This window comes from Pseudopodoces humilis, chromosome 5 (genome assembly GCF_049639895.1).
Source record: "Pseudopodoces humilis isolate 2021_Gansu_Grassland_sample_001 chromosome 5, ASM4963989v1, whole genome shotgun sequence".
Taxonomy (NCBI): Eukaryota; Metazoa; Chordata; class Aves; order Passeriformes; family Paridae; genus Pseudopodoces; species Pseudopodoces humilis.
Window position 1 is genome coordinate 53686411 of NC_142204.1, and position 22515 is coordinate 53708925.

Sequence of the window (22515 nt, forward strand, 5' to 3'; positions counted from 1 at the left end):
CGCGGGGAGCAGAGGCGGCGGCGCGGGCCTTTCCCGCACATTCGGGCAGGGGCGGCCGATGCGGTGAGGCCGCCGCTCCGGTCCGTCACCGCCCCGGCTGCGATGCTCCGGGGCTGGAATCGGCGCTTCGCCACTCCCCGCAACCTACCGGGTGGCCCCGCGGGAAGACACCGGGTGCCGCCCCGGGGATCCTGGGCCCCTTCGCCAAGCCCACCCCGTCCCCACCGGCCCTGGCCGCTGCCCCCACCCCTTCGGCCTCCGCCTTCCCCTCCCCTTCCCCTCCCGGTCCCTCCTCCCCGCCGGCGCCGTCCGTGCCCGCCTCGATTGAGGGGCGGCTGCCGCTGCTGCTGCCGCTGCCGGCGGCGGCTCCGGGAAGATGTCCGAGCGCGGCGGCTTCTACCGGCAGGAGCTGAACAAGACGGTGTGGGAGGTGCCCCAGCGCTACCAGAACCTCACCCCCGTCGGCTCCGGTGCCTACGGTTCCGTCTGGTAGGTGCGGGGCGGCGGCAGAGGGGCCGGGAGCAGGCAGGTGCAGCCGGCGGGCGGCGAGGACGGACAATGCGGGGCAAGCGGGAGCCCCGGTGGGGGGAGCGGGGGGCCGACGGCAGCGGGGCGGGGGCGTGTCCGCCGGGCACCGGGGCGAGCGGAGCCGGGGCTCCCGCCCCGCTGCCCCGGCCGGCGGCCCCGCGGGGCCGGGCATGCCACACGGCCCCCCGGGCAACTGCGCCCGCCGCCGCCCCGGGGCAGCCCCTGCCCGCCCTCCCGGGGCCGCCCCCCGGGCTCCGGGCACCGAGTGACCGTCCGCCCCTGGACCGCTGCCGCCTGGTGCTGCTCCCGCCCGGGGAAGAATTGCCCCGAAGCCGGGAATCCTGCACAGTCATGGCGGTCCCGAGAGGGGAGGACGGGCTGGCGGCGGCGGGGCTCGGAAGGGCTGTCCGAGCCGGGTCCGCCGCTGGCCGGGAGGGCCCCCCGGCGGCCGCGGCCCTCCCAGCCGGGGCCATAGCGGGACATCCCGCCAGGCCCCGGGCAGCCACGGCGCGGGGAGAGTTCTGTCCGCCGAGACAATGGGAGCAGCCCCTGGAGAGGGGCAGGCTGAGGGAGAAGACGGGATGCCCACCCGGTGTTTTCGGGGGAATCGCAAATTGGGACAGATTGCCGCCCAAGGGCGTCAGCGTCTTAAGGGTTTAGAAGCGTTGGCCACATGTTGTCATAAAACGTTTCTCTTTCTTTGGTAATTCCTTCGTCAGGCTTGCTCTCTCGGGAACTCCCAGTGCAGGTTGGGCTGTTACTTTAGTATTTGATGCACACTTTTACTATGCTTATAAAAGCTTTGAATCAATTTTTGGAAATAAGAGTGGCGTTTAAGGGGTTTTTGAGAAAGAGTCGTGTTTCTTTTGTATGCTGTGTGAGTGGAATTATGTAAAACAATCCATAATGGGCCTTTAAATAGAAGTACTACTTGAAATAAAAATATTGTAAAAAAATTCTTTAGAACTGCTTTTTGCCATGCTCTAAACTCATGTAGTAGTTTCACTTTTTCTCCACAGTCAGATACCAGAGAACACTTCTGAAGTTTTGTATCAGTTACTTCATTCTCTAGCTCTGTGAAATGTCCAAGTTTATACATAAACTAGGAATATGCATTTTAAAAAATCTCCTATCAGCAGAAACACTCAGGACTGGTGTGAAGTATCTTTGAATTCTTCTCTCTTTTTTATTATTTCTAATTTGTGCTTGCACCTGGGAGGTCCAGGCAAATACTATGTGAATGTCAATACCTGCCATTGTAGCTAGCATGTGATGATCTGCTGGGAATAATTCCACAACGACTTAATTTATTTACACTATAAAAATCTTAGTTTGTGAAATAAAAGAGGAGAAAGTAAACTAAGAGCTGGATGGATATACAGTAGCAGAGTAACTACTTTTGTGTTCCAATTGAAACTGCATTTCCAGTTATGAATTCTATTCATATTTATGCTGACATAGTTTTGAGGGAAAGACCTACTTTACTGAATTTTGTAATAAGATGTCAAGACTTTTGAGAAATTGCAAAGGAAGTGAAAAAACGTTGTGGTTCTCTTACTGCACAGCTGGTGCTTTGGTTTTTGAAACTGCACAGCCAAGGAAATCCTAGTAATTTTTATCAATTGCAAAGCCTATGAACTGAGAAGTAAAATGGAGACTGGAAGATGCTATGAGAAAGGTTTACTCAAAAATAGACATTTAAAAATAGAATATAGCAATAAAACATTGCTCTGTATTAATAGCCTTGTTAACATCAATGAAGTATAAACCCAAACAGAAGCTTGAATGTGAGGACAAGGTATGCATCTCTCTGAGAAAAGCCATCTATTTTTAGTGTCTATTGAAATTGATTTCTTTTCTACCCAGGAGACCTACGAAATGCAGCCATTCCCTTGAGTAATATACTGTATTACTTCTGTGAATAGTTGTACTCCTGTTTAGTAAAATATCTAAAAACATATTAAAGTCTTACAGAAACTACTGGAATTAAACAAATTCTTAAGGGCTTTGATAAATAGAAGCTAAAGCCCTGAACTCCAAATGCTGGCTTTTAAATGGGAACAGAGTTGCTCTAACAAATTTTTTCTACCTCAGTGAAACTGTTCTCTAGGCCTACCCTTTTTTTTTTTTTTTACAGTAAATTATTCATCATAGCCTGTAGACTTGGGTACTGAATTGATAGCTGGTAATAAGAAACATATTGTAAATACTTGCATTTAAGCATCTTTTGCTGGCAGCTCAAAACCAGTAGAATAGTTTGTGTCAGGAGGCTGTGTTTTGGCCCAATTTATTAACATTTTGTATGTCCAAGAGAATTTGTGTCTGAGTTAGTTGCAGATGCACCAAATCTGCTGTGGATAGATATTACTGGTTTAAAACAAATACCCTTTTAGAGAGATATCTGTACCAAGCACAGTGCTTTGGGTTTTTTTTTTTGATGTTGTTGTTTATACACGCGGAATAGGTAGAAACCCCAAATCTTCCCTTATATAAAGAGCTCTATTGCTTTTCTCACTTTTTAAATGACATATCACAAAGAATATTTGGTTTTGGAAATCCTCCAAACTCAGCTGCACTGCCAAGCAGAGTTGCACCTTAGCATATATGTGAATCACAGAGAGAACTGTGAGGTCTTTCCGTCAAGTTGATCCTTGCAGTACTTTTTGTGCTACTCTTTTACTTCAGCTCTGTGCAAAGCTTCCTTTAACCTGAACTTTTTCCTATGGCCATTCAAGCTCCTGTATGTTCTGTCAGTTGCCACTGTCAGATCTGATTTTATAAGTTTAGAAAAAAAAAAATTAAAGCTGGGTTGGGGGGGGGGGAGTCTGTAGTTTAGTTACAAGTAAAATTATCATTGGCATTTTCAACAGTACATTTTACTTAATTTCTCTTTTTTTCTAAACGTTGGGCTTTATTAACAAGTATTAAATTTACATGCACAACTGGTTTGGTCTGAAAATGGTTTTGTGCTATAGCTTTGCCTATCGAGGGGAGGGGTTTTATTATTAGACAATTATTTTAACTGTTTCTCAGGCTAAAATTTGGTTAAATTTAAAGTTTTCTTGAAAAAATGCATTTTTGGTGTCCAGCCATTGTAGTTGGATTTACCTCTCACAGAGGTTAAAGAGCTGGTTGACTCTTAAGGGACCTGACACCGGACCTGCAAATTGAGAGTTTTGCCCCATTTAAGTTATATTAAGCCATTTAGAAAGGAAGCAAGATAGCTTACTTTCATACTTTCTACAACCCTTTATTTTCAGTTCTAGAGAAAAGCAACTGTCTCAAGTCAAACTGAATTTTAAATTCTTATTCCTTATGGTTCTGCTTTTTAAAATAAGAATTCTCTCTATGTTTGAGTCTTCTAACTGTCCCAGTGATATTGCTTATAAAAGGGACCTTTAGCCTGGAGCATCTGTGCTTTCAGCTGTGTTGCCGTGGTAGTTCTACTGTGGTTTGGTACCTGACCACCTTTTCCTCTGGGAGGTGGCATTGCTACCTGCTTGAGAAAGAGCTTCATCTTTTAAAAAAACTTCTTATTATACCACAAATTATGTAACATGTACAGATTTTTGGTTTGCTGTTCTTTGGATCTTTTTAAAGCTGGTATGCCTCTTTTTATGCCAGCTTTTGTAAACTGCCTTCTAACCTATTTAGTCCTATTTTTGCCTGGGAGGGATTGGCGGCATTCTGCAGCATGCTGTCTCTGATCTCTCCAACAGGTTGTTTCCATCAGCATATTGCAGGCTCTGTGTTCCGCTTTCTTTGGAAAGAACAGACCTTGTAAGATGAACCAAGCTAAATTCAGGGTTTCTTCACAACCATAAACTTCTGCACGGTTTTCTCAGAGTCTGCTGGCATCAATAGTATTTACATTCAGTATCTTTTGATTTTAAGACTACGCAATGCCTAACAGCAACTCAGTGACCTAACACAATTTTAAGAAGAGGCCTGCTAAGTCAGAGTGTAATGACACAGGCCTCAGTTCAAAAAAAGCAGGAAAGCAAAGCCTGTCTTAAGTCATTGACAACACTTCAGCATCCCTCTATCCTGTTAACTTCAAGCATATGCTTAAGATTAATTTAGTTTTTGTCCTGGCTAATTTTGGGTAAAAATGGGGGAAGATGAAATGGTGTTTAGCCTACAGTTTTGCTTTGAGGAAGTAAAAGTGGAAAAATAGAAGCAGAAGTCTCTAATCTTGAAGTTTAACCCCTTCTTTCCTGCCATTTATCCCATTTTATGCTTCTGGTTAGATGGTACTCACAAATGTTTTGAGGGCATTGGCTTGCAATGACATAACACATACACTGCTGCTACCATCCTTTTTACATTGAGGAACTCTAAGAAGATGCTAAGACAACTCAGTAGCATTTGAGGGTTTTTAAAAGCTGGTATAAATTGATTTTAGGCGACAAAGAAAAAAATTCCTTCATCCAAGATTGTACTTGATGATTTCAGGGGTGTTTTTTAAAGTATCCGTTTAGTTAGCTGTAGTGATACTAAGTCTATGATTTCAACTATGAGATCAGGTTACTGGAGTTATGGTGTGTATCAGTGTAGCACTGCATGCTACATTAAATAGTAAATGCTGAGATAAACTTTTAGAATAGTAGAAACACACAACTGCTGTATGTAAATACAGCTGGAAACTGAAGATGGTATAGATCTTTACAGGCTAAATGCACAATCCCAGGCATGTGTGGATTTTAGTGGACTCCCTTTGAACATCTTTCTGATTAAGTCTTTTGTTTCCAATATAAACACAGGGGCCGAACTTCATCTTACAAATGGTTATAATTATTATAAACTTTTCACACAATGTTGTTAAAATTCTGCAGTCCAAGATCTGATAGGAGTTGTCTATTTTTGGTATGCAGCATTTAGAAAGAAAGTATTGAAGCCTTTCTTTAATTGTGCAGATATTTACAATGGACCCCTCTAAGCATATTCAAACACTTGCTTGAAAACTGAGATGAAGTTTCATAGGCTGATATGAGAGCCCAGTCAGAGGCAGGACATGTCTTAAAAGTCAGTATATGTAATAACAATACTTAGAAACAAGGCCTTGAAGGTGAGGTTGCAACAGAGAGAACTAAATAAAAGGGGTTGCATGGTCAGTGTTACTGACTAGAAGGAGGATTTTTGCAGCAGTATTGCTGAAATGAATGGAGGAAAATAAATGAAGCAAAAAAAAAAATGTTGCAGAGTGAAAAAGACCCTCAGAGGAACATAAAGAAATAGCCATTAGAAATAAGGACACGGTGGGATTTGTGGCTGCAAAGCCAAGGAAGGTCAAGAATTTAGGAATTTTTGTGAAAGATACATGAAGGAATACGGAAGGGTGTTTCTGGGCACTGGCTGGGGAGACATCACTAGAGAGTTTGTTGAGAGTGGTTTTGTGGAGTGCTAGGGGTGGAATGCTGACTGCATGTCATTCCTTTGTCTGGTTTCATCCTGAGTATTTTCCAGCTGTTGGAACAGTGTAGTTAACTGACTTGGAAAAGGAAAGGGAAGCAGGATGGTAATTAGTGGTGTCAAGGTCCCTATTTTAAATGAGAATGTCTAATAACTCTTTTAATGAGGGAGATGTTTGTGAAGAAGGATGAGAAAGGCTGAGAATTGCTGTGATAAAGATTTCTGTGTAGGGTGCTTGTCACCAAGCTTGTGGAATAGCTTGGGAACAGATGACATCTGAGTGTGTTCGAGGAGGGTGATAGAGGGGTTTGTAGGAAAGGTGAAAAAAAGACAAGGTTAAGAAGCAGGGACTTTGTATTGTGCAGGTTTTCTTTCACAGGGAATTAATGAGATCTTTCTTAGAGAAAGGGTAGGCATGGGATGGTAGAGAGATGAGAGGCATGAGTTGAACCAGTTGTGGCAGAGAGGCAACAAGGGTCATGGAACGGCAGCCTTCAGTGTGGCTCTAAGAATACATTAACCGAGGGTATTCTCTGCAGGTCTCCTCCATCCTTACTTCAATATATTTTTTATGATACATAGCTGCCTGACTACATGAGGCAGCAGTGCCATAGCTGCCTCCTTTCCTGTCCTGCTGTCAGCCATGGTTACAGCTGGGGACACAGTCCCTGTCCCAAAGACCTGAAAGTCTTAGGGCCTGGTTGCTTGGTTCAGTACAACTTCACAAGGAGCTGTTTGCAATTTCAGAAACTATTTGTTGATTGATTCCAAAAATGCGGTATCTTAGTTCTGCCCATACAGTTGGAAAGGGAGAGGCCATTTCAAACCCCTATGTAACCTGGGAATAAATTGCTACCATTTCATATTTTGGCTGTTACAGAGAGGAAACAGGAAATCTGAAGAGGTGGGAGGAGGAATAGGAAAAAGAAGAACAAAATATGTGAGATTTTGTCTGTATAGGTTTGTTTAATGCTTTTGAAAGTACCAATATTTTTCACGGTGAACTTTATTTCCAGATCAGCTGTAAGCATTTCTAGCTGAAGTTTCAATGGCCACAATATATAAGCACCTGCCAGTCTTTTTTTTTTTAAATACTGAATGGAACACATTTGTCACTAGCAGTGTACTGGCTTAGTGGTAGCTGACTGATATTCTTGTTTACTTCCTGACATTTGGCTTAGGCTGTGTAGAATACATGATTATTTTAGTATCCATGAGCTGGTTGCACATGTTGAGGGAGCTAACAGCTTATGGCCCTAACCTTCTGTACGTTTTTCTCACTACCATGATTTTAAATGCATCATTCACACTCATATAAGCTGTGCTGTCTGTAGCTTCACCTAAAAAGGTGTGACTGCTCCTCTGTAAAGTTATTTAAATGTTTAAGTCACTGTGGAGGCATGGGAGACAGATCAAAAAAATAAAATATGGCTTGTGGATTCAGAGGCTGATACAGGACTTTCATGATCATGTTCCATTGAATGAAAACTGGTGATGTATTCACATAAATATGTGGAGAGTGATTATTTTTTAGTATTTTCAATGTCTGCTTAAAACAAAAAAACAGCATATTTTTATGTTAGTTATAGAACAATTATGTTGCATATGTAAGAGATATTTTGTGGGTTTATATTTCAATTTAGGGTAAATTAATCTGAGATAATTAACAGTCATTGAACTAAAACCAAAACCATTGCTGCTAGTGCTCAGGATGGTGTGTTGGAATAATATCCAAGTTAGGGGATGTAATTTTTACAGTACAATAACCTGTCATCATCAAGCAAGTCGATTTTTTTGTCTAATGAGCAGATTAACATGTAGTTTCAGAGCTTCCCACTACTCATCCTAATGATGTTTTTTCTTACTACCATCTAGTTTTTCTTTATGGTTTCCATTTGATGCACATATATGTTGTGATTTGTGTGGTTTAGCAAAGAAACCTTACAGCTAGCTCTTCACGAGTGAAAATCACCAACACGAACTTGCAAAACAGTAACAAAACATTTATAAAGAAGAAACAAATGAACCATTTCCTGGGTTTACTTTACTCCTTAACTTAAAATGGCTGCAGATAACTGTTTCCTTTCCTCTTGCTTCGCTGCCAATAGCTGATATGGTCCATTTGCTGGTATTCAATGTTTGCTATGTGTGTTTTTTTCATGACTACTCCATATCTCAATAATAAAAAAGGCTTTTTATTTAAATTAAAAATAAATAAAAATTTGTATTTTGAAGAAGAAGAACAAGATGGGTAAATCCCAGATGACAAAACCCACAAACTAAACCTTGCAAATAAAAAATAAATCCATGTTTTTCATGTGGTGGCTTTCTTTCACTTACATTACATTTATGAGATGTGTAAAAAAGGGTTGTTATTCACTGTGGTTGTAGGAACCCAAATGACATGCAATTACTAGAAAATGTCCCAGGGCAGGGTTCCCATGGTCCCTCTTTTCTACCTGACTTGGCAGTGCCTGGTGCAGTAAGGGCTGCCTCTATCAGTGATGAGATTCCCTGAGTGTTGACCCTTCTTCAGTTCTTTCCCCTTCAATACCTAATCACATAGATTGACTGTTGTTGCTTGTTTTTTCTCAGAAATTTAGGCTCTTACAAATTAAGAGGACATCTGTCCACAAGAAAGTTCATGTGTCCTCCAGTGGAAGGAGTTAGTGGGTACTTGAAAGGTGCTAAGATCTCCAGATAAGAATTCAAAATTGTGAGCCTGTGTTTTGAGCATGAATTGCATTTTGGGGGTTTTTCTTTTTTGTTGTTGTCTTTCTCTTAACAGTTACATGTAATGGGGATTTTTTTGCATGTTTTGGAGGAATGTGACCCAGTGAAGGAAAGAAATGCGTGCTGCAGTGAAAGAAACAAAAATGGAATCCTGGAACAATGTGGAGAAACACCAGACCCAGTGTCACTGACACATGTGCTGTGTCCAGCATTCTGTCCAAGTTTTGGTATAGTCCAGCCAGTTGTCAAACTTCTGATGATGTAAAGGTAACAGCCTCACAAGCTGAGACACTGATTTATATTAAAAAAAAGATCAGAAAAGTTAGTCTTCTGGGTTTTGCACCTAATCCCAAATCAGTTGCTTAGGTTGCATATACCTAAATAATTTTTACAGCTATGTTTGTGAAAGACTTTATAGACAATCAAAATCTTGTGGTTATCCAGAGTGATGGAGATGGAATATTGTCTGACACAGGTAACCTACAGCAAATGGGAATGTTGCTGGAGACACAAGACTGACACCATGTACAACCAGCTTTGGGTCATGCCTTCATTCTGCATCAGCTACACCTGAGCTAGCGAGCTGAGGAAGGAAGAGAACTCATAGACTGAACGCTGCATTCAAGATGAAGTTTTTCCAGGCACTGCGGGTAGTGCTGTGCCCAGCTAGTAAGCCCTGTCTGAGCCCAAAGCATTAGGAATTTCAGGCACTGGCTGTAATTCAAGGGGACCAGCTGATTCCAGGAAGGATTCTTCCTGCATTGGATACTCAAGTTTACTGAATAGGATACAAGTTGGCTCCATGTGTGGTTTTTAAGATCAGGCTCCTACAAACAGTCCTCCAGCTGCCAGAGAAAATTTGATCCCAAAGACTAAGTAGCCACAGGTGAACAGTGTGCTTCTAGTCCCAAAATCCCTGAGGGGTCTGAGCAGGCTGCACACATGAATGGCATGTCTGTCCAGTTTTACTGCTCTGCAACCACAGAGGATAAACTCCATCAATACTAGGGAAATTACTGTATGTACTGTATGTACAGTTTTTTTGTTTATAAGTTATAAACATCAGCTACCAAAATCCATATCTCATCAAAAGTTATAAAGTTATCTTGAGGCTGTTTAACTCTCATGCTTTCTGCCTCAAGTTTTTGGACTGCAGTAGCTTCCTACATTCAAACTTTTCTCTGAAATCTTAAGAACTGGGAAAAGTGTGCATATAACTAAAAATTGATATTTCATCTAGTGGAACTTCAATAGAATTATTAACTATAGGAGCTGACAACACTAAAAAGGTGAGTCTAATTTAAGCAATGATTGAAAATCACACTAAACCAAAGTCTCTAATCTGTGTGAAAATGATGCCATCCCGGCAGAGTAATGGCTTTTTATCCTTGATCTTGGAAAGGAGAGACAGCAAAAAATGTGTCATAACTCTGATGGGTTCTGGGTCAAGAATGATATATCTGGAAAAGCTATTGCTATGATTGTTACAGATTTGCTTCTTGATAGTGGTAGTTCTATTTCTTTCTAAATTATGATAGAAAGTCTAAAGTAGTGCTATTTGACATTATGATTAAATTTTATTATATTTTGTTTCAAGTATTAAATTGTTCTTATATCAACACCTAAGGTTTACTTTTTCTTTCTGAGGTGGAGGTAGACAGCAGTGAGAAAGCAGCAGTGTAGCACTTAGTTGCCAGCTGCAGTTAAACTATGACAAAGGGCCTCTAATCCTTTTCTTCCCTGTTAAATCAAACTAGTTAACAGCATGGGTTTGGGGGATTTTTAAGAAGAAATTTTCAGTCATTTTAATCATGCTGGTTACAGGTCTCCCAAGGAAGGATTTACAGGTGCCAAGCACAGGTGGGCCCATACTTTTGATGTGACTGGAGCTAGAGATGTCCTCTCCAGGGACTACTCTGAAAGCTGAGAGTTCAGGTGGAAATCACACAGAAAAGGAAGCAACTCATCCTGCCACCTAATGGTTTAGTCAGCAGCTGATGGGGGATTCAGGGGACACACCAGATTGTAGCTATGATGATATAATAGCAAGACAGAGACACCTAGTCTTAAAATGTGATCACAGAGGCAGTAGCAGAGATCACATATGCAAGTCCTCCTTGAATCTGACAAACAAGACAGTTCAAACAACATGAAACATGAAACATATTTTTGAATGCTTTACTGCTAATAACTTGAATTATGATGATGGTACACCAGGCAAGGAAGGAGTCTAAAGGCATTAGCTCTGATTATAATTTGGTACAGTTAGTTGAGCGTGGAAGCATTCATTTAAACCAAGTCACTCCCTGGCCTGTGCAGCTTCATGATTTCCTGTTGGAGGTCTCAGGACTCATCTTGCCTTTTCCTTTTTCTTCCTTTTCCTTTTTCTTCCTTTTCCTTTTTCTTCCTTTTCCTTTTTTTCCTTTTCCTTTTCCTCCTCCCTCCTTATGCAGTTCCATCTTGGGTCTAAAAAGCTGCTGTCATAAGAATTACTGAAGCTAAAAATATTGTGCTTTGTACCATCTGAAAGCTTTGCAGCCTTGAGTCATACAGAGGATAAAAAGCAATTCATCTTGAAGATCAGTGTTTTTTTAACCACTGAAACTCACATTTGAACTTAGGATTGGGAGGAGAGTGATGTTTATCATGATAATGGGATTTAAAATCTAATTCTTCATAGCCTTGTATAATGTGTACAGTATTTCACAAACTGGTACAAGCATGAGTGGGAAGGCTTGAGAATTACCAGAAAAGCTGAGATGTTAAGAAAACTGCTGTTTTGAGTGATGTTATTATTTACCTGGATAAATGTTTCCTTTCACCCAAAAATTGGAAAGACAGTGTGCATTTGTGAGACTTGGCAGTGTTCTCCAGTGGTTTTGTTGCCCATGACTAAACACAAGACAATTACATCTAATCTTTGTTATATTAGAAGCTAAGCATTGGCTTCCTTTTAATTTCTTTAGATTTATTTGTGCAACCTTCATGTTGTCCTTGTAGCTGGTCATGTGAAATTTAAGATATTTCTGTTGTCAGTTCTTCTCACACCATTTGTTCCTTGAGCTGATCTACGTAATTAAGCATCCTCATATCCTGAATAATTCTGTCCTACCCCACTGTTGGAACAAGTTTCTCTGTTGTATCCCTTCCATCCACTCATCAGAGTCATACCAGTCTTCTCCTTCCTAAGCATTCTTTCTTCTGCTCAGGAAATGCCCTTTTGGAGGTGCTTTGCAAAACCACAGCACTCTTCACCTTTAAAACTTGCCAGAAGATCAGCTTCTGTGCTTACAAAAAACTAGCTAAGTAATCTGCTTATCTATGTCATTTATCTCATGAGTGACTCCCTCCTTCCATAGAGCCTGCAGGAAGCTTTTTGATTAAATCTACTTGCTTCAATTCTGTCTTTATGAAATTCTAGATTGGCCTCATGGAGGCTGGGTTAACTTTAGGACAATCACATTTCGGATGCTACTGTTCTTCCTCCACATTTGTTAATTGTTTCCTTTGTTTCTTCTGATTAGAAACACCACCTTGTCCTGCAGATAGAGGCTTTGCTCTTCACTTGGCTCTTCGTGACTTTATCATAGCACCAAATGTGTGTCAGAGTCCACCTCTTTGGAGCTGACTGTAGGCTCAGTGTATTAGTTTGGAAGCTACTCCAGGCACCATCAATGTTTTTTGTCTCTACCAGATGTGCTCTACGATTTATGGGAGTGTTTAAAACACTGTGCAGAAAAAGTTAATAGCATTTGATGTGACTGCTGACCATTGGCATTCTACTCCATGCATTTTTCATGTTGTTTAATTTTTGTGTTTGTAACTCCAAAAACGAAGAAAAGTGTGTGGGAAGGCTCTTGATTTGTTAGTGCTCTCTGGCAAGTACACATAGTGTTATCCACTGTTTAAACTCTTTAAAAACTTCTAAAAACCAGGTATTTTAATTGAAAACAATTACTTAATAGGTAAGAGTAACAACTGAAAGAATTTTTTTTCTTCTTAAGAGGAAGTAACAAACAGAACCTTTTTGTAATTGTACTATGTAGTGTCATGAAGTAATACATACAGGGATCACTTTTATCCCTGTGTTACATTTAACTGTGGCTTCTGTTTGTCTTGTCTTTCTAATGCTCAAAAAAGAGTGGGTCTTCCCTTGCTTGCAAATACTGACTTGTATATTTAGTGTCCTCTTCAGCAGGGCTCCTCTATGTGTGGGATGTTAAGCACATGCTGTGGATATGTGGGGTGGAGTACAAGACATGCCCATTCTTTACTTGTTGTGAAAGGCACGGCCATGGTTATGTCATCATCCTAACTTGATACCAGTTTGGGGACATTATCGTCTATCAAGCTAATGGTTACATAATAATTAATATCCATAGATTCAAAGGCAGTGTTCCTCCAATTAGTAAAGGTTCCAATTTGCTCAGTAAAAACAAACTTAATTTTGAATCCCCATATTCCCTACAAGTCTTGCCTTGGAGCTGGAGGCTGGAGCTGCATGAATGGAGCTAATTGTCTGGTTACTTTTCCTGCCATTTGGGGAAAGGATTGCCTGGGGATGAGTCCTGAACTGCACCATAAGCATTAGTAATTTGCTAGATGGGAAACAAAGGACCTGTTTGAATACTTGGGAGTTACTTCTGACTAGCTCCCTGGTTGCAGTCCCTGAGTAGAAGGTGAAAGAGGGTAAAGGAAGGGGTAAGAGCCCTCAGGAGAGTGTATGTTCCTTCTGTGAACTGGTTGAGAGCTTTGCTGTAGAACATGCCATCAATGTTGGCTTTTTCTTTCCCTCTTCCAGCTCAGCTTATGATACCAAAACAAGACAGAAGGTGGCAGTGAAAAAGCTTTCAAGACCTTTTCAATCACTTATCCATGCCCGGAGGACCTACCGAGAGCTTCGGTTGCTTAAGCACATGAAGCATGAGAATGTAAGTGGAGAGTGAGTTCTTCCTTTTGGATTTCCATTACAAAAGTTTACAATATAGGCTTAATTTCAGTTTTTCCAGAAGGTGTGTGCAACTGTCTAGCTACCCAAGATACCTGGACCTAGCCACCTTAGATGTAGTGAAGTCACTGGACTTCAGAAACTTTCAGTAACAGGCTGCATTTTTATTTTAAAAATAGCTAATTAAATCTTGAAGGTGAGGTTAATGGAACTCAAAACAAGTCATTGTACTCTAGTAAAGCAATAAAAGTATTCTATTTACTAGTATTCTAAAAGTATTCTAATTACTAGTGTTGAAACACATTGAAAAATCAGCCCAGGAAAAAAAAAAGACTCCACACCTCAGACCTGCTTTTACTGAATGTGGATTCTGTTGAGAATTAAGGGCAGGTTACTCTTGTTAAAATTGACAAGAGTGTAATGGCTAAATGAAAGACAGTAGACCTTCAGATCCCACATGACTGAGTACTGGTCTGAGTTTATGTGGCAAATGATTGATTTCAGTGGAGCCTCCTCTTGCTTAAAGGTAGCTTGATAACTTGAAGCCTGAATAAAATATGATTGATTGAAAAGTATCCCAGAGAAAGGATAAAAAAGTTAACAAAAACAGACCAAGAAAACTCATGAAAGCATGCATAATCTAAAGTCTAACAATTGTATAAGGCATGTGTCAGTTTTTCTGTAATGAAACATTACTTTTTCTGCCTTTATTTTTTTTTACTCTTTGTAATTAAGATTGTAATTAAGATGGCTGTTGTGATACCTTTATAGATCACCTACTATGTCAGTTTTCAGTATGACCATATGTCATATTTTTATAAGTTTCATCCCAAAAATGCTGAGCATTGACAATACAAATTACATGTTGCTTTGCAGGTTTGTAGAAATGTCACTTCCTTCCCCTTCTTTCATTTTACAGGTTATAGGACTGCTAGATGTTTTTACACCTGCAACATCAATAGAAAACTTTAACGAAGTGTAAGTAAATTTTTTTAAATAATTCTGACTAGTTACTAACTAAGTAAATACCATTCTGGTTTTAAAAAGAAAGAACATACATTCTTAAAAGACTTTCAGCCACAGTCAGCTTTGTAAAAATCTTTTTGCAACTTTCCTATAAAAGAGGAGACAGAGAGATGGACTTAATTTTTGTACTTTTCTAAATGAAAATTTAAATTATTTAAATTAGCTATAAAGGTATATGGTAAATTATTTAATGCTGCATAAATGGCAATGAACTTAAAACTTTTTCAGTTCAGTTGTGTGTTTGTGACCTGTAGATTATTTGTTCATACACAGATGGCAGAGTTCAGGAGTGCAGGAAAGTATTCTGTTAGTTAACTGAGACAAGCTAAATTTAGGCTAGAGTCCTGGCTAACCTAAAACTAGGTATATTTTGATGTGACTCAAACGTATGATTTATGCTGATTTCCTTCTGGTTTACATAATTGTATAAGCACTTAAGTAAAGACTGTAGCAGAAGAAATAGTAATTAACATGTTTTTGTCTCCGTGGAAATTAGCGACCAAACCCCTTTGAATCTGGGGCAAAATTACAAAAATGGGAATTGGGTATGACAGATACATACTTTTGTTCCAGCACTGTATTTGGAAAAGAATCAATATTTCTGCAAAATTTGTCAAAAAAGAAAACTTCTAGTGGGAACAGAAAGGGAAGTTACACAAAACACTCTTATTTCTACCACTCTAATATTACCCTCTATCATCAGATATTCCAGGGCCTTGCAGGTCCTGTAGTTTTGGTGCCTCGGGCTTCCACTTTGATGTTTTGTGAAGCTTCCTCTTCATCAAAATATATGTTGCATTTATCACTGCTGTAGTGTGGAAAAAACAGAGATAAAAGCTTCCAATATACTGCAAGGATTTTTCTTTTTTATTATATTAAGTTTCATAGCAGTGATTACATTATTAGATCTCATCGCTGATTTAAAGCATATAAAATGTGTTAGTAGACAGTGGAAAAGGAACCTAAATGGCCTGTATGGATACTCTTCTAGAAAAGAATTTATGTTCTGCCACTGTGTGTTGTTTTTTTCCTCACTTCTTTAATTTCACAGATATCTTGTGACAAATTTAATGGGTGCTGACCTGAATAACATAGTGAAGTGCCAGAAGTTAACAGATGATCATATACAGTTTCTCGTCTATCAGTTACTTCGAGGTCTTAAGGTACAGTCTGAGTCCAAGAACCTAAATGTTGTAGTAATGAGTCAGCAATCTAAATGTAAGGACTGGTTGGTCGCAATGAGCATACTTAAACACTTTTTTTTTTTTTTAATGTCTTAAAAGTGTGCAAATAGTAGCAATCATTTCAGAAATTATCAGATAATTTTTCTAACCAGAAATAAACCCCCAACCCTACCAATGTTTACATGCACAATACACGTGAATACTCCCCTTGAAAGTTAATTTTAGATCAGTGTCTATTTCAGTTCCTATTGCAGGACAGTAACATGCTAGATAATATCTCAAAAATACTTTAGAATGTGAAGCGGGTAAAGAACAATAATGGAAAATAACTTACATTTGGGCTTTGAAAGACATGAGTCAGTTTGAAAAACCACAGTCCTGATTTTTGTAGAGAGTGTCACATGGGTGAAGAGATAACCAAGTTAGTTGGGTCCTTTGGGAAATGCCTGAAAGTAGAAATTTATCCCAGCAGTGTACAATGCTGCACACAATCACTTAGGATTTAGTCTGTTTGTAAAGCCATTATTTCCTTTAATCGTATCAGTTAAAATTTATACACTTTAATAACACAGGCAATTGACTCTACATCAAAATTTTCCTCCAAAAGAATCAAAATATGTGTAAATTTGCTGATGTTTAACGTGTGTCTATAAACAGAAGGTGTAGGTAATGCTTCCTATTACTAGGTGCTAAGCTTTTTCTTAGACCAGTATGGGTTTTCTTGAGGTATAAGCAAACAGAAAAGAGGTCAGCATTTTTACTAGCTAACTTAACAGTAATTGATATTTTAGACATGAAAAATAATTATATGTTTGAAAGCAAGCCATGGTAAATACTGGCTCTGAAACATACTTATTACATGATTTTCAGCAAGTCACCTTGTGCCTGAGACAGTAATTCTTATTCATGCATGCAGGTTCTGTCACTTAAGGTACAGATTGCAGTGAATAAAAATTGTACAACTGAGCCCTTAATTGCTTTGTCTCATTTATGTGAGTTAATAGCTTATTTAGGAAGATGGATTCTGGCATTAATTATCCTGCTTGTGGTTTTGAATACAAGTCTAAGTTGTGTCAAAGCTAAATAATAGTAAGAATCTGCTCTAAGTGAATCTTAATTTCAGAAATGCACTCAGGTGCATTTTTGGCTATGTTTCAAAGGGGAGGGGTTGCTAGTGGCTCCTCTCTTCTGGAATTGAAATTCTTATGAAATTCTCATGTCTCATTAGTCAAAGAACATTTGATCCTGTATATGACTGCTTGATGGCACCAGGAGGGGCTGCTGTGGTTGTCTCAGCAGAGCAGGGATGCAGCTCCTTCTGTTGATAGCAGTGTTTTGGCTTCCTGTTCATTCAGCTGCTTGCAGCTGCTGTGAGAAACATTGAGAGGTGACACTGCCTTCTGATAAACAGTTCTTAGGTCTGGAACACGAAGAATGCCCTTGCTTTCTCTTTGAGTTTTCCCAGTTCCTATACAGGTTTTGTGTATAACCCCTTCTCCTAAAAGAGGTGAATTCACCTCTGGAGAATAGAAGGTTTTCAAGGCCCTCCTCATGCTGGTTGATAAGATCATAGATAAACTTGCTGTTAATCCTAACTAGAAGATGATAGGCGAGGACAGAGTAAGCGGTTCTCAATTTTTTATTTTAAATGTTTTATGTAGAATAACAGAGACATAAAATAGCTGCTGAAATACCACTTTGAAAGTGGACCTGAAGTAATGCTGTGGCTTAGGTGGTATTTTGGTCACTAACCTGTCCCAGAGAACAGGTGTGGCTGCTTTCACCCACATCAGTGTTCACAGTATGGGAAGGTGACTTACAGCATGTAGGAGTCAACCATGCTGCTCCCTAGGCCACTGATTTCACTAGCCAATAGCTAGTGATATGAACAATGAATAGCTGACCAATGAACAGTGGCTATGGACACCCAGGGAAGGCTAGAACAAATTCCAAGTTGATAAGAGTCTTTATACAGAAGAATCACTGTAAGTGCTGCCTTTCATGGTAGAATCTAGATTTCATTGTTACCTTTCTTGAAATACCCAATTCCGGGTAAGACAAAACAGGGGGGTTTTGAAGTTTGACATACCTCTGATCTGAAAACATGGCTTGACATAAGTACTTTCTGTATATAGAACAGTCAGTCTCAGAAGCAAAAAATAAGACAAGTGGCTTCAACCTCCCTTCATCTCCAATTTCAAATCTTACCCTTGTTTTGTTTTGTTTCACAGTATATTCACTCAGCTGGAATCATCCATCGGGTGAGTTCAGTCTTTGAGGTAATGAAAATGAGTGGAGTGTGTCCCTCTGTGCATCAAATGTGTTACAATATATTTTAAATACATATATATATATATATATATATATATACACAAATAGTTACAATATATTTTAAAAGGTTGAAGTAGTACTTGACTAACTCTGTGTTCTGCTACAGGACCTGAAGCCCAGTAACCTAGCTGTAAATGAAGACTGTGAATTGAGGGTGGGTATCATGCTGTTGTAACAAAGAGTGTTGTAGAAACTCTCAAGATGACAGTTTTCTAAGAAAATGTTAGTTACCGTTCTTATGGCTCGTTCCATTAATTTCAACTGTTTGCTACTTGCCCATTTCCAGTGAACATGTGTTTTCTCCCAAACATTAATTTAATATGAATGAAAATATCTTGCCAAATCCCTATGTACCCCACAGATGGTACATAGATAATAGTTTGGCCCCTGAGTGAGTACTTAACTGAGTATATCTTGAGAGTCTGACCTGTGACATGTATCTGCATCTGCCATGTATAGATGAAGTCTTGTAACAATTTTCATTTTTGTATCTACAGAACGTACAAGGTAAATTAAATTATATATACCAGTATTACCAGTTACAGGCAGTAAGAGAAACAAAAAAAAAAAAACTGACCAACCAGAAAGAACTCTATAATCCTTGCTTCCCAAATGCTATTTTGTTGTACACATCTATATAAATGCATCTTGTGGTGTGTCTGTGTGATATGATACTACATAGTAAGCATGAGACTCTGAAGGAAACGATGTCTTGTAGCTTCCTAAGACTTTAAGCTTAAGAATGAGAAGTTAAACACTTCTCTATGACAGCCAGAAACATCTTTATTCCTGTTTCTAAGACTCTGATGTAATCACTTTATTCCAGCTGCAAGGGATTTAAGAAAAGACTCCAAATACCACAAAATCAGCAAAAAATCAAAATAATGAGTAAGAGTAGTGCAGTTAGGTTCTTGCACTAATGCGGATCTGTGGTGAGAAACTGTAGTTCCTGTTTGATTTAGTGACACTTGCAGATGCTCAGCAAGTTTCATTATTATCTCTTTAATGTCTTCATGCATGTATGTTCAGCATCTGTGAAATTTTGTGGGTCATCTGTCTTTGATCGTGTACTCTAAAATGTGTACTGTATTTTTGTACTGTAAGTAAAGGAGACTGTTTTTTTCTATTATTATGAAATCTGTACACCTCTCCTCCCTGTCTAGCATTTGTTACACTACTCTCTGCTTTGTTTATATTTATAGCTTTACTTCCTCAAATTATTTTTAATAGGACAAACTAGTAGATATTTCCAAGTACTAACAAAAAGGAAATAGAAGCAAAAAAAAAAAAAAAAAAGGAAAGTGTGTGTGTGTCCACATTTGATGGAAGGGATCAGCTGTTGAGGATGAATATTGCCAAAATCTTTATAAAAATAAGTGCATTAGTGTTTGAGTTTTGTGCCATTATTTTTTCTTTTTTGCCTCATGCATTTTTCTTCCCTTACTTAAGAAATAAATTATGCTTTTAAACTATATTGGAAGTAAAGATCTTAATTATTTATATCTTAATATTTTTCTTTAGGCTTTTTATATCTTTTAATTGGATTATAACTGAGAAATTTTGAATTATACTCTTGAAATTTTCTTATTCCCTATGAAAAGGATTAGCCATCAGCTTAATAAATAATCCTGGATCTCATCACAGGAGATACTCAATGATGTTACATTTCTATGTGAAGAGTGCTGGCTAGCTCAGATGACTGACTTAACACACTGAGGCTCAGATGGTACCCTTTCAAGGCAGTCTCTCTTAGAGCAAGGGTCCATAATTAGTGGGACATTGACTAACCAGAGAATACAACAGAAAGCAAAGAATCAAGCTGGGAAAGTTCAGTTGAAATAATTTCCCATCAATGTAAACTTAGCAAGGGAAAGCATCTGGAGGGGAGCACTTTGCAGTCAAGCCTCTGTGTACATAAACAGAGCTCCTTTGTTTGTTTTGGTGGGCAAGTTCTACTGAAAACAAATGGGTTGTTATTTAAATTTACATTGTTAGACAGGATATCCGTTTCTCTCCTAGTAGCATCAGGATAATGTGATTTGAGTAAATGCCTAAGAAAATTAGACAACAGAAATTCAGCAGATTTGTGATCAGTTTATTTGGTCTTAAATGGCCACTGGCACTTGCTGTTAGCATTTTACACAAACACTCCGAGTTGTTATAGTATTTCATTTTTTTTATAGCGATACAGTTTATTTTTAGTAAATGAATGTGAGTGGAAAACTGAACTCAAGGCGAAGTATAAAGTCTGCCTTGGAGAACAAAATGCCAGGTTCATTGCAGTGGAAATATCTTTATGCAGCACCAGAGGCTGCATAGATACAGCAGGGAGAGCAGATGAGCTTGTCTGCAGAGTGCTGATGTTTTACTTCACCAGTAGCGAGGGATTACAGAAAACTCAGAAATGAGTAATGGGAAAATCAGGACCTGTAATAAAAGTAAAAGGTTTTTTTAAAAAATATTATTTTATTTTTATTCTGTAGATTTTAGACTTCGGTTTAGCTCGTCAAACTGATGATGAAATGACTGGATATGTTGCAACAAGATGGTACAGAGCTCCAGAAATTATGTTAAACTGGATGCACTACAATCAAACAGGTAAACTGTGAAGGCTTGTGTTTTGCTACAGCTGGGTGTAGTGATATTTTTAAACCAAGAAGCAGCTGTGTTTAAGGATCTCTTTGATTCATTGTGCACATTTATGTCTCTGTTTTTTGGCAGTTGACATATGGTCGGTTGGATGTATCATGGCAGAGCTATTGAAGGGAAAGGCTCTATTTCCAGGAAATGATTGTATCCTTAATATAAAACTTAAAGTGCAACTAAAAAAATACTCTCTAATTCTTCCTCTTCTTTTCCCCTAAGGACTTGAGTGTTTCTATGGACATGGTTTTGAGGTAACAAACTTGTAAAAGAATAAACAATTTGCTAATCTTTCAGTTCAGTGAAAATGACAACTGAATGTGAGACCCACTGGTAGGATAAAAGCCAGTAACAGATGTTCCTAAACAACAAAAAGTTACATTTATTCTTTTGTGTATCTGTATTTAAATAATAACTTAGTTACAACAAGATAGATTTCTTCCATGTGTGGATCTTATTGAAATAACATATGCTAAAACTGAAGCTGAGTAAAGGTACTATTTTTTTTAACAAAACACTCCTTTCGAGAACTCCTTTTAGGCTGAAATTTCCGGAAAATGCAAATGAGTTAACTTTTAAATAATAAGTGAATTAATAGGTCTGTTGTGTCCTGTTATATTAAAAGAAGCCAGTAGTTCCAGAAATGCCACAGGAGCAACAAAGCCCTTTTCTGCAGCACTGTGCCATGGTCCCTGATGGAGCATCAGGGATTTCCATTGGCATTTCCTGTGCTGGCAGGAGCAAAAAAGAGACGTTTCTGAGGAGAGCAGTAAAATAGTAAAAGAAAACTGAAGAAAAAAACAAAATAAGGAATGAAGAAACATCAACCTTTTATTATGAGAAACAAAAGCACATTCTTCTCTATTGAATATTGACATTTGTTGCTACTCTGAAACCCTTTAAAAAACAAACACTTCTGTTAATACTAAGCATCATGACATGAGAATTGCCTGAAATAATCTTAAGAGAGCTGAGACCAAGTCTCCCCACTGGCCTTTCTGTTGTGTTCAGCATCATTAGTCTCTATTGTAACCACAGGCATTCTTCAGGTGCACCATCACTGGGAGAAGACTGTCCTCAGACTGTTTGATTACATGATATGTGGTATTTTAGAAAATCAATATACCTAGTTTGCAAGAAATAAGATATTTTTGTTGTTATAAAATACTGTCTACAACTATATGATGATATCAATTTAAATAAAGCTGTAAAATAATCTTGAGTTTCTATAAAAATGTGATATAATTTACAGGTCCACGATGACAATGAAAAATTAATATTTTCAAAGTTTTTAATCTTGAGACCTATATAAAACAAATTTTTAAAGGTACCAAGTGAGAATTTTTCACTTGCCAATCTTTAGATTAGTAATCTAGGCCTATGAGCTGTGTATCATATTAGACTGATCTTCAGAAATCCCTCAGATCGCTGAAACATAAATATGCTATTAAGATTAAGCTTAAGAATATATTAAATTGGGAACTAGGACAGAAAAGTAATATTTTTCATGCAGCTGACATACCTAACAAGTTAATATAGTACATTAGAGAATTTGGTACTCCAGGACTAGGCTTAAGCAGGTATGAATTGATACCCTTCCATGAGCCATGGTGGAATTGTCTTGCTGAATGGTTTTAAGTGTCTTAGTTAAATGCATGGAAGCTCATTAATTGTTTAAACCCAGAAGGACGGTGTGCTGTTTATTTCCCT

The 22515-nt window shown here is 38.9% G+C and overlaps 1 protein-coding gene across 1 annotated transcript in view; it reads left to right on the forward strand.

Moving 5' to 3' along the window:
- The first annotated feature begins 314 nt into the window (after nucleotides 1-314).
- Nucleotides 315-22515, forward strand: part of MAPK11 (mitogen-activated protein kinase 11) — a 31105-nt gene continuing 8904 nt past the window's right edge. The window contains exons 1-8 of the mRNA XM_005519215.3: nucleotides 315-489; nucleotides 13475-13604; nucleotides 14541-14599; nucleotides 15699-15810; nucleotides 18063-18092; nucleotides 18269-18316; nucleotides 20646-20760; nucleotides 20884-20955. Coding sequence (XP_005519272.1) covers nucleotides 377-489; nucleotides 13475-13604; nucleotides 14541-14599; nucleotides 15699-15810; nucleotides 18063-18092; nucleotides 18269-18316; nucleotides 20646-20760; nucleotides 20884-20955 — 679 coding nt within the window. The 5' untranslated portion in view covers nucleotides 315-376. The remainder of the gene's footprint in view (nucleotides 490-13474; nucleotides 13605-14540; nucleotides 14600-15698; nucleotides 15811-18062; nucleotides 18093-18268; nucleotides 18317-20645; nucleotides 20761-20883; nucleotides 20956-22515) is intronic.